The following is a 12539-nucleotide window of genomic DNA, read 5'->3' as shown; positions in this document are numbered from 1 at the left end:
AATAACTAGCATTAATGAGGTGCGATCCTGGTGGAAATGCATGTGCTCTAGGCATTCCACTTCTAGAACAGAGCCACGGACTGAAAACAATGTATCAAACAGCAGCCCTTCTGGAGACAGATACAACCCAAATGTACCATTAACAGTTAAATAGGTAAGACGAGGTACAAATGTAAAACAGAATTCTGTTCCGCTGACACTTGAACCCTAATGACATGGGGCACATACGAGGTTAAACGTCATGTGACTCCACTCATGTGGTGGTGCTATATAGAATATACAAATTCACAAAGACAGAAAGCCAGGAGAGGTTACTAGAGGCAAAGGGTGTAGGGCCTTACTGGGTTATTGTTACATAGCTAGAGAACTCCTGTTTGCAATGACAAAAAGAGCTACAAATGCATGCTGGTGATGGTTGTATGTTATAAATCTAAGCACCAACAGGAAACTTAAAATGACTAAGATGCTAAAGATTCATGTTGTGTACGTTACACCACAATAAGAATGTTTCTAAAAGGCAAGCCCGGGGAGTTCTGACCTCCACAGCTCCATCCATCAGGCTGTAACTGCCACCCTGGTGTGCAGGAACATCGGACACCCCAGTGGGTATCGCTGCATGGGCCCTCACAGCCCCCATTCAGCAGGGAACAGTTTTTACCTGTAGGGACAAGACAGCCGTCAAAGCCACTTAATTCAGTGGAGATTAATGCCTTGCAAGCCACATTATATCATGTACCTCCCATACTGGACTAGGGACAGATGACCCCTGAGAGACACCCTTTGACTCTGGATTCTTGCCTGAGAGTATCAGGCTATGGAAAAACTGTGGTGCTGGAAAGATATAAAGCCAGGGAGCTGGGTGGAGGCTTTTCTTTCCAAGCTAATATGTGAGCAATTTCAAATGCTGGTGTATTTATTTTCCTTCTACAGAGAGGCTAAGACTCTCTTATGTGTTTCCTATGGGGGTGTATGGATAATGAGGACACTTAGTCCTGCATTTTGTATTTATGAATACAATGAGTTATCTTTCAGGCACAAAGCCTACACTTGGCCTTGTCATTAGTGCGCTAACAACCTTCACTCGAGCTCCTGTGGTACAAACTGTCTTCAGAACCCTTTCGGGGAGTCTTAGGCAAGGAGGACAGGAGACAGGTGACCAAATGACTTGAGGTCATTTGAGGTGATGACGCCCACTGTCCCTTTTCCAACAGACCCAACAGTGACTCTTCTAGTGAAAATCAGAACGTTAAAAAGACTGTTACAGCCAAGTGGTGGTGGTGGTGTGCACACCTTTACTCCCAGCACTTGGGAGACAGAGCCAGGCAGATCTCTGAGTTTGAGGCCAGCTCTGGACTACAAAGTGAGTTCCAGGACAGCCAGGGCTACACAGATAAACCCTGTCTTTAAAAAAAAAAAGTCAGAGTTACTTTTCAGCAACCCCTCCTTCTCACCAGAAAACAGCTTTCTGAGGTCTTCCTCAATTAAATCTGTGGAGAAATCTATTTTTTTTTTCCTTAAACAAATTGATTCATTCCTCCCCCAGACATTTGCCAAATGGTTTCTATTGCTTTAATTGATTTTGTAGTTTTCTTGTACTGGATCTGCAAAGTCAAGTTGGGTCATAGAAAACCTCCAGGCTGAAAGCTGAACCAAAGTAACTTGCGTGCACCAGGCTGAGCCAAGGCTCTCCGTAGAGGGCTCGCTAGACTGGCAAAAGCTCAGTACATTGCTAAGGATGGTTGAGCCTTGGGTAAGGGTCTGTCCCTTGTTGAGACCTGTGATGTGGATGCTACCAACACTAGATGATGCGCTCCTGGCTTTACTCTAGAATTCAGAAAGCACTGTAGTATATAGGTTTTGAGCTAACTAATCTTCTTAAAGCTCAGAATTGCCCTTGATGGTTTGCAAGTTAGGGGATTTTGCTCAGTCACGAGACCAAAGCCAAGAGCTTTAATGTAATAAGCAAAAATGCAATATACTTAAATATAAGGGACAAAGATAACTGCCTCTGTGTGTGTGTGTCTGTGTGTGTGTCTGTCTCTCTGTGTGTGTCTGTGAGTGTGTGTGCCTGTGTGTGTGTGTGTGCCTGTGTGTGTGTGTGTGCCTGTGTGTGTGTGTGCCTGTATGTGTGTGCCTGTATGTGTGTGTGTGTGTGTGTGTGTCTGTGTGTCTGTGTGCGTGTGTTTCATTTCAAGCATTCTCTCAAGGAGTTGGTCCCAATGATAACTGTTGGGGTTGAAATCTGAAATGTCACCTACAGATTCTCGTGTTTGAACATGTGCTCCCCAGATAATGGTGCTATATTAGGAAGCGTGGGACCTTTGGGACATGGCAACTAGCTAGCAAAAGTGGGTCACTGGGGGCAGATCCTTCAGCGTTTTAGCCTCAGCCCCATTTCCAGCCTGACTTCTCTGCATCCCACTCTGCAGAGACGAGAAAAGCAGCAACCACACACCCCTTCTGCCTTGGACAGCACGCCTCAGCCACAGCCCATGACTGCTACCAAAATAAATCCCTGCTCCCTTAATTACTTCTGCCAGATACTTTGTCACAGCCAAGCGAAAAGTAATTAATACCGTGACTAAAGCATTAGGCTATGTCATCTCATTTCCTTAGCCTCCCGCCTCAAGCTGAGGAAGCAGTTTCTTACCACATGTCCTGGGTTCATCAGCGCCATCTGTACAGTCAGCTCTCCCATTGCACATCAGAGACTCTGGGATGCATTTCCCACTATCGCAGCTCACAGTGCCTTCTGGACAGGAGGCTGTGGAGGAAGTTGATCATTCTTTTTCATTACTACGTATAGTGGGCAGGAGTGTAGAAAGACAACTCTTTCAGTAGGTTACGTGGCAATATTTCCATAGCCTACAGAAATTCAAGTTTGGAAAGTAAAGCTTATCATTTTGAACTTTTTTCTTCTTCTTCAGGGAATCAGGGATTAAGACTCAATCACAAAAATAGCAAGACATCTGGGCACTCGACTGAAACTGTGCTAAACTTGACTGATCTGGCTTTAAATAGTTGGGATTAAAACGGTACTAGAGCCAGCCGCTTGACCCAAAATGAGTATGGCTTTAAGGAAAACTTAATTTACAAATGTTAGACGCTGAGTGTGCTACAGTGTGCAGCCTTAACTCCAGGAAATACTGAGCAGGATTCTGGTTCACCAACAAACCAGAGGCACCCCCTATCCTGGGTATTGGGGGTTGTCTTAAAGAGGAATATGGTGCTCACCACTCTTTGGAGTTAGTTTTGCCCTTTTTAGTGGGAGATTTTCCCCCATCACTATGTGAGAACAGGAGTTGTCTCTGTTCTTATGCTTCCTTCATAGACTGATGCTCAGGCTGTCTATGGATTGCTCTTCATCCCTGGGAACATTCTAGGCGATGCTCATTCAACATATAACAAGAGTTTTTAATCTAAGCAGCTCTGCGGTTCCATGGATAACTATACATTGGCTATTGCTAGGGGGCATCCTCTTCTTTGAGAAAGGATGGCAGCCTCTGCCTTGGCATGTAGACTTTGTAAAGCAGCCTGTGTACTATACCCTGCCCTTGAAATGTCAGTAGGGAAGCCAGACTTACCACAGTCCCGCTCATCTGAGGCATCCCCACAGTGATCAATGCCATCACACCTCCAGCTGTCCATGATACATGCCCTGTTTTGGCATTGCCACTGCCCAGCCAAGCAACGGATGTGGGGACAGTATGCTTTTATGGACCCATCTTCACAGCTCTGTTGGGCATCACAAGGTTCCCCAGCATCCAGACATTGAGCCTTTCCTGGACAGCGGATTTTGTAGTCCGGACATGCCGTCAAGCTCTCTGGAAGGCAGGAATTATGTGGGTGGAGGAGAACTGCTGGATTATGATGGGCCTGGGTATCTAAATGAGTGCTATGACTGTCGTGGACTCGGCCGATTTCAGAACCACTAAGAGATGCTAGTTAGATGTCATCAGTCATATGGGTGTGGCTTTCTGCACTGAAGTTTCTCACCAGAGAAGTTTTAAAAGAGTCGATGAGGTTAATAAATTTGAAAACACAAAGAAATAGTTCCAAGAGTCTCCTATAAACACCATAGACAATGTAGCATCTGGCTTAGCACACACAGCCTAAGGCTATTTCATGACTTACTTCCAGTTAGCACTGCTGATGCTGATACAAGCTGTGGGTGAGCAGAGAGATGATGGAGTGTTGAAAATAAGTTTTACAAGACTAATGAAACAACCCAGTCAGTAATGGCCCCTGTCCCTAAGCCTGCTGACATGAGTTCAATCCCTGGGAACCTGCGTTGTCCTCTGACCTCTCCACACATGTCATGGTGCATGGGGCACACACATGCACATGCACCCACACACATGTAAAGAGATGTAATTTTAAAAGTAAGCTGTACCTACCACAGTTAACCTCGTCAGAGCCATCTAAGCAGTCACTGGCGCCATCGCAAAGCCAGCTAGCAGGAATACACCTCCCATTGTCACACTGCCAGGCTTGCAGGTGTCCGAGACATGTTTGCTCTGCAGGCCAGGGTGGGATTCAATAACAGGCATGCAGGAAGATGAGCTTGTCAGAGATCATCAGTTGACTGGATTTCATTTCATACATTTTAAATAGCAAAGCAATAATTACTTCTCAGTTTGACACTGATCACAACCCTGAACTTGCTGGTCCCTTTCACACTCCCAGCAATAACCAATGGCATTACTTCTGTCTCCCATAACTGGGACAAAATGTTTGACAGAAGCAACGTGGCAGAAGACATTCTTTGGGTTCATGGTCTAATAAGAGGTATAGTCTATCGTGGCAGAAGGCATGGAGGCCAGAGTGTGAAGTGACTTGTCACCACACCCTCAGAAAGTAATCAGAGGGAGATGTGTGTTCCCACTCAGCTCACTTTTTTGGCTTTATTTATTCAGTCTGGGGTGCCAGCACATGGGAAAGTGCCACTTACATTCAGGGTGAGTCTTTCCTCCTGGGTTAAACTATGGAAATACCATTGTAGACATGCTTAGAAATATGCCTGTTCGATGACGCTAGATCCTGTCTAGCTGAGAGTCAACATCTGCCTTAACAAGGAACAAGGAGCCAACAGCCCACAAAGCTTACTCTTCCCACCATCTCTTAGAACACTGTTACCTAGCAAAAGTTTGACAACAAAAATACTTTGTGTATGTTATATCTAAAATAATAACTGGTCATACATGACTAATGAACACATGAAAGGTGGGGTTTGCGTGACAGATTTGACATTTATTTATGACTAACCATTCAGAGATTTTGACCCCTATAGGTGGCTGGAGGCCAGGGCCTTCCACCTCTTTGAATTCCTTTGATATTTGAGACTATATGCAGATCTAAGTCCTGAAAATTAGTAGATTTTTGCTTCAGATTATTCCACTTAAGTAAGGAGACTTGGAGATCTAGCACAGCATGTATGGAGGCCACACAACAAAGCAATAGTGAAAGTATGGTCCACCCTGTGAATGTACACGCGCTTCTGTTTGTTCATTTGCTTCTTTGCTTTTTGCTTATTATTTGATTCTGGGGATGTAACCCAGAGCCTTGCACATGTTAAGCAAACATTTTACCCTCTAGCTATACCTCGAGTCCTGCCTGAGTGTGTTTGGTATTTCATGTGAGGTTACAGGCAGCAAGTGACCATCCAGGAAGAAGCAGGCAGGAGAGAGAAAGTAGGACATAATCACCAATACATTGGGATTTTCCTCTGTTCATGGGGCCTTTATTCTCTGTCTTATACTCATGACACAAGGGTAGGACTCATCATTTAAGAAGCCTTCTGCCTGGGTTGGCATTCAAGTGACCTGCCTGTGGCTTTGAATATTCTAAGTACTGAGAACCAGGGCTTCATAGCAACAAAATATTTCCTAAATAGTTAACTTGGCTTATAACAGTTTTATACTCTTTTGTTGTTGTTGTTGTTGTTTGATTTGCATACAAAAGAGCTTTTTGAGTATTGTGGCCTGTAAGGATTCCATACAAGCCTCTGGATTGGTCTAGTTAAACTAATATGGAAACCAAGAGTTAAGCTTCAATCTAAGGTATAAACTTTACTTTACAGAGGTGCCACTAAGACTCAAAGACTCATGGATTAGTCTTTAAGAGCCTGTGGCCACTCCTCATGTTTGAATTTCTCCTCTGGGGACAAAATCATGAGAATGGATACTGTCAACCAAATACACATTATTGCTTTTCATTTTAGTTTTGCATATATGAATATACACACACACACACACACACACACACACACACACACACACACACAAACTCACTAAGGCAGCAGTTCTTAACCTGTGGGTTTCATATCATACGTTTTAAATAGCAAAGCAATAATTACTTCTCAGTTTGACACTGATCACAACCCTGAACTTGCTGGTCCCTTCACACTCCCAGCAATAACCCAATGGCATTACTTCCTTATTCCATCCCTGGGACAAAATGTTTGACAGAAGCAACGTGGCAGAAGAAGACATTCTTTGGGTTCATGGTCTGTCTAATAAGGGGTACAGTCTATTGTGGCAGAGAAGGCATGGTGGCCAGAGTGTGAAGGGGCTTGTCCAACTACTCTTTCACAGTGGTTGTCTAAGACCATTGGAAAATTTATGTATTTACATTATGATTCTTAACAGCAGCAAAAGTACAGTTATGAGGTAGCAATGAAAATAATTTTGTGGCTCAGGGTCACCACAACATGAAGAACTGTATTAAAGGATAACGGAATTAGGAAGGTTGAGAACCACTACATAAATGTACCATGAGGATGGGACCCAAATCTAAGTGATTTTTTTTTTCTTGCTACATTGTGAATCAGCCTAGGGTGATTGCACATGCTATATGCTAGCCCCTCTCCCTTTTTTTCATTTTTGAGTCAGGGTCCTGATAATTTTTCCAGGCTAGTTTTGAACTCAGGCTATAGCCTAAGCTGGCCTTGGACTTGTGACCCTCCTGTCTCAACCTCCTAAGTAGTTTGTGTTCCAAATATAATCCACACACACAACCTGAAGGTAATTTTATGTAATATTTTCGGGGAACCTGTCTTTTGCCTGAGACCCATCACATAAAGTCAGGTGTGAAATGTCCCTACTGTGGTATCATGTTTGTACGTAACCATTTTGAACTGTAGAGTATTTCAGACTTTCAGGTTAAGAATGTTCAACCAGGGCTGGTGCCCCTGAGCATCTTGCTCAGTGCTTACCACACAGCTCATCAGTCCCATCTGGGCACTCTTGTTCCCCATTGCAGAGCCAGGCCACCGGAATACACTTCTCACCACAAGCCACTTGCCTTGTCCTGTTACACTCCAGTTCACCTGCAGGTGACAACCAAGAAGCAGTGTCAGGAGGGTCTCTGGCTTCCACAGCACAAGACAATTCTTTGTCGTGATAAGAGGCCATCAAGTGTCATGTCTTTCTTCTAGGCAGACTCAGTTTCCCCCAACTCACTTGGGCTCACCAGGAAATTCCTTGGAATAGGTGCCTGTTCTGTTAATTGAGGGAGATTCAAGGTGGTGCACCAATAGACATGCGTGCGGTACTTCTGGCTCTAGCTTGGTCACAAAGCCACAGAATGTGAGCACTTATTGGTCTGAGGTCTAGGCTGTAAATACTTTCACTTAATCTTAGACATGTATACAGACCCGTGTTTAATGAGAGTCGAGTTTAGGGTCAAAGTTGACATCCTTTTAAGAATGTTTCTCTAACAGCTATGCTATAAATATTTGGAAGCTTCCAGCCACTTGCAAAGCATTGAGTTTGTGTGGTTCCATTACAGCCATGAACATCTATTTACTAAGCTCTGTGTCCTGTGGTTAACCAAAATTGACCTCTCTAACTCTTAGAGAGGTAAAGCCAATTGTTGGTTCCTAGAAAACATAAGCAATATGGTCTGTACCCGCTGGTGTCTCTATGCTTGGTAGAAGACTCAACAAGGTCTACTCCCGGCCACAGCTATGGGTGGCTAAGTGATCGAAGCGGTCATAAAAGCTGATGAGCAGACTGCTCCTCTCAAGGTGCCGTATCCCAATCTTACATTCTTCCAAGACTGTGTTATCAGTTTCACTGACTTTAAAACAAATTCGGGCTCATGTAAAGCACTAAAAATATACCCCCACCCCTCGGAGGGGGAGTACTGTTTATTCTTGGATTAGCCGCCACCTTTGGCATCTCCTCCCATTCCATCTAGGCTCTAACATGCACCATGAATAAAGCTGTTGAGACCATTCCGTGTCTGGAAGCTGCTGCTATGGGAACAGGCTCAGGCAGCAGGATCACCTGGGTTGGAGCATTTTCATTAGACTACTAATTGACTGACTGGTAGGTCTCAAGCTGCCACCTACCCAGAAATGGGCTCAATCTGGACTATATATAGGAGGATTCCTGGTGGTTAGATAGAAGCCAGCCTTCCTCGGGAACTTGCGAAAAAGATTCCTGTCTGCCAAAGGGGGTCACTTTCCTTACCTCTGGCAGAAGAGACTTACACAGCTCCATTGACGCGTACCCGTGGCTGCATATTAAAGCTTATTAGTGGTCACTAGGCTCCTGCAGCCCCTGAGGTACCTGGTGTACATTCCAAAGCCCCCACACCAGTCTCCCAACCCTTGTCTCCCCGCTGCTACTCACCGTCTTCATAACCGGCCATTCTGTAGGACTCCAGCACTTACTCTAGTATCCTCTTACTCTTTTTCACTATGCCCTACTCTCTATCTCTTGCTATCTTGCTTAACACATCTGTTTTTCTCCCACTCTGCTGATTCCCTAGCTCTGGCAAAGCCTAATCTACTGGCTATGTTCAGGCTACTATTTTTTTTCTCTCTCTCTCCTCTCTGAACTCTTCCAGGTGCTTCTGGCTGCTCTCCCCCACTCCCCCATGTACAATAGAAATCATAACCAGCTCATGGAATGGTCATGTCAGCAGTTTCTTCACTGCGACCTCTTGCACACTGATAAGGTGCCCTGAGTTTCCTTCTGTATACCGCGAGTCTAGGTAATAAGTGATCCTAAAAAAGGAGATTGAAGGCTTAAGTGGGCACATAGCTGCTTGACACAGAGGCTGCTAAATCGATGCTCATCAGTCACTCACTCACTCCTTTGCTACCTCTTGCAGCAGATCCTTCCAGAAGGATCTCTCAGGGTTGCAGTCAACTCTTAAAAGCTCAGATCATTAGGTAAGTCACAACTGAAAAATATTTTGTCTCAAAGATTATCTTGGAACCCAAACTACATATGTATTATAGACATTACCTGAAGACTGGTACCCAATCATTTTTAAATATAGGTTGGTGCTTACTATAGAGGCATCTATGGCATTTACTATCATTTATTGATATTAAATTCAGTAACTTTCTTATAATCATGGTGTCAGGTATACTGATAAATGCTGTCCTAAGACACATGCAAAGATACTAAAAGATGTGAAATAACTACTTGGTTTAAAAACAAGAAAACAAAACATACAAACAAGTAACTTTAAATCCTGTTTCAGAGGTAGTGTGGGAAGACCAGCCACAAGCTAGATGCTGGCCGAGTTGGGTATAAGTCCTGAGGGTCAGAGCCTTGGAAGGGTTCCTTCAAAGTGATTGAATTTGGCTTAAACGCGAGCAAAAATGCAAAGATTAACATGGCTTCACACTTGCCTTCCGTACCTGGTTGGGGTAGAACAGTCTCACCTGAGTGACCAGATTGCTAACCTCCAGGCAGGGGTTTCTCAATGCTGGGTACCTACAACCTCTGTTGACACCAGCAGCCAGCAACTTGACCTACTGACAACTGTATATGTCTCAGCTACCCTGGGGCACGTCGTACTCCTCCTTTCCCATGTCAAAGATCACGACATCTTTGGATCTATCTATGGGAGTGGCATCAACAGGTGCAGCAGGAAGTGCTCCCAACCATTCTTTCCCAGGGGGCAGTTTTTAAAGGATGGCACCTCTTAGCTATACTAAGTACCTATAACCACACAGCCCAACCGTAACTGGTAGAAAAATCGGGGCTAGAAAGTGAGTCCCACCAGGTCTGGACTTCGAGGACGGAAGCATCCATCTAAGAGATAAGGTGATCTAGGGACTAGGATGGAGAGAGCTCCCTTACACTTGCTGGGTGACTCCAAGTAATCCTTTGTCCTTGATCTTACCTCTCCTCCTATCCACAGGTTCTCAAAGGGCCTGGCAGTCCTGAATTCTCCAGGGCTGTCTCTGCAGGATGCTCAGCCCCACCCTTCTACATCTTACTTGCCACACTGCTCAGCTGAGGACTGCACACTCAGCGAAGGCATCCGAAGTTCGCCTTCTGTCCCTGCAGCGCAGCGCGTACAATACTGCTACCCCGCACCCCACATCCTGCTCCCTGCAAACCAGAGCTGCGATGCGACCCTTCCGAGGGCGCCCCTGACCACGGACCTCACTCACCTGCTCCTGAGCGTCCAAAGCTGCCACTCAAAGATACCAGCATCAAGGAGAAAGGGAGCAAGAACATCCGGCACCGCATGCCTAGCAGGGACGGACCCGGACCCGGGCCGCGGGATCTTGCTCCTGCTGGGCGCCTGAGTGAGGACAACCCAGAAGGGAGGAGCAAGAGACGAGGGGCGCGGGACGCGGGCGGGCGCCAGTTCCCACGCCTCTTTGCAGGCTGCTGAATGGGTGCCTGGAGTTCGCTGGTGCAAATCTTGGGCGCCTGCTCTCCTGGGCAAGACCCGCCTCTGTCCAGGAAGGTCTCCTCGCATTGTGGCTGGGGACTTTGCACCACCGATCCCTAATGGGACTAGAAGCAGAGCGCTGGGCTCACTGGGAGCCGACCCTTAGGGACATAGAAAGGGTTAGTCAGTCACACTTAAACTGCACAGGAGTCACCTGGAAAACTCTGCAGACATTCTGCCTTTACAGAACTGGGACATGTCCGTCATTCAGGTGAAGCAATGTGCCTGCTGCTCTGACCTTACTTTGCAAAGCATAGAATTCTCTCTGTGTCTCACTGTCTCTGCTGTCACTCTGTCTTCCTCCCTCCTTCCCTCCCTCTCCCTCCCTCCGCGTTCCTCTCCACCCCAATCGCAACGTGCTTGTGGTGAATCCTGCCCCGCCTCCATTCCTTTCATCCCTGGGTACATGGGCAGAATTAGTCCTTTCAAAGGCCCGGGTTCAGTGATGGCGATGGAGGTTCTAGAGACACCATTTTCTCATTGCTAAAGTCCGGGAATGACACTCCTAGTTTAATCTATATGGGTAACTGGGCAAGTCCAATTTGAGCAGACTTAAGCATAAACCCAAGAGAGTTGGAAGGAGTTAGCTGGTGGTCATCTTACTCCCCCGACACTGCTGTTCAGAAAGGAGAAAGCAGCAGGTAAAGGTATTTTCACAGCCTCCTCCCATCTTGCACCTCCCACCTCTTGCCTTAGGAAGGTCAACACTCTTCCTCCCAAGCAAGCCAGCCAAGATGAACGCCAGCTGCTTGGAAATGTGTTATGCTAAACAGGCAAAGAGTGTTTGTAATTTCTGGAAATGAGAGACAGCAGTAATGCACTAAAAACGAAAGAAAGAAAGAAAGAAAGAAAGAAAGAAAGAAAGAAAGAAAGAAAGAAAGAAAGAAAGAAAGAAAGAAAGAAAGAAAGAAAGAAAGAAAGGAAGGAAGGAAGGAAGGAAGGAAGGAAGGAAGGAAGGAAGGAAGGAAGGAAAGAAAGAGAAAGAAAGGAAAGAAAGGAAGGAAGGAAGGAAGGAAGGAAGGAAGGAAGGAAGGAAAGAAGAGAAAGAGAAAAGAATCGCCAAGCGCCTCCTGAGACTGAGATCATGTTTTCAGTGTCTGCCATAGTCCACAGTCCCAACAGCTTCGCTTTAACTTGTCCCTCCTCTTCATGTTCACGGTGGGCCCATCACACAAAAACTGAAGACACCACAATGCCATATGCTCTCAAGTTTTCCTTGAATGTGTTGTATGCTCTGATTGCATAAGTAGACTTATTTTTTTTTTATGCCTGGTTTAAACAAAAAAATTCTAAGATATTATATTGGCTTCTTCTGAAATATGTATGTTTTGAAATCCGATTATTTTAGATGCTTTAATAAGTCCGGCGACAAAAAGAGCCAGCAGAGTTGTGAGACTTGTCTTCCCGCAAGGCAGACAGGGTTAGTATCAGAAACCCATACACATGGACCTCAATTAAGACAATATGTTGTCTTAGCCAGTTTGGCCTGTGATAGAAAGTTACCATAGAAACAGTGGCCTAACTGACAGACATTTGTTTTCTTCTGCTTCTAAAGGCTGGAAGTCCAAGATGAAGGTGCTGGCGAATTCAGTTTGTCGAGGGGCCATTTCCTGCTTTGCAGATGACAGGATTCTTGTTGTATCCTCACCTGGAGAGAAAGAAAGCCAGATCTTTCTTATGCCCCTTAAAAGGGCACTAATCCCATGGTGGAAGCTCCACCCTTGTGACCTAGTTACAAATCCCAGGATGGCTCTCCACCCTCCTTACCTGGTTACTCCACAAAGCCTCCTGCTCAAAATTTTCACCCTGTGAACTGCAGGTGACACAAACCT

At 45.5% G+C, this 12539-nt stretch overlaps 1 protein-coding gene and 1 long non-coding RNA gene across 4 annotated transcripts in view; both read right to left on the bottom strand.

Annotated features, from left to right (window-relative positions):
• Positions 1-11002, bottom strand: part of Gm19410 (predicted gene, 19410) — a 52762-nt gene extending 41760 nt beyond the window's left edge. The window contains exons 1-6 of one of the 3 annotated variants that reach the window (XM_006509236.4): positions 10421-11002; positions 7214-7327; positions 4398-4517; positions 3585-3824; positions 2651-2764; positions 539-658 (exon numbers count right to left, since the gene is read on the bottom strand). In XM_006509236.4, the coding sequence (XP_006509299.1) occupies positions 539-658; positions 2651-2764; positions 3585-3824; positions 4398-4517; positions 7214-7327; positions 10421-10499 (787 nt within the window). In that variant the 5' untranslated portion in view covers positions 10500-11002. The remainder of the gene's footprint in view (positions 1-538; positions 659-2650; positions 2765-3584; positions 3825-4397; positions 4518-7213; positions 7328-10420) is intronic. The other 2 variants (XM_006509234.4, NM_001370844.1) reach the window with 2 other exon arrangements.
• Positions 11003-12127: 1125 nt separating this feature from the next.
• Positions 12128-12539, bottom strand: part of Gm35021 — a 40806-nt gene continuing 40394 nt past the window's right edge. Inside the window, exon 7 of the long non-coding RNA XR_870350.3 lies at positions 12128-12355. This is a non-coding gene — a long non-coding RNA (predicted gene, 35021). The remainder of the gene's footprint in view (positions 12356-12539) is intronic.

The sequence above is a fragment of the Mus musculus genome, chromosome 8, assembly GCF_000001635.26.
Source record: "Mus musculus strain C57BL/6J chromosome 8, GRCm38.p6 C57BL/6J".
Classification (NCBI taxonomy): Eukaryota; Metazoa; Chordata; class Mammalia; order Rodentia; family Muridae; genus Mus; species Mus musculus.
This window is presented reverse-complemented; position numbering and strand designations above follow the sequence as displayed.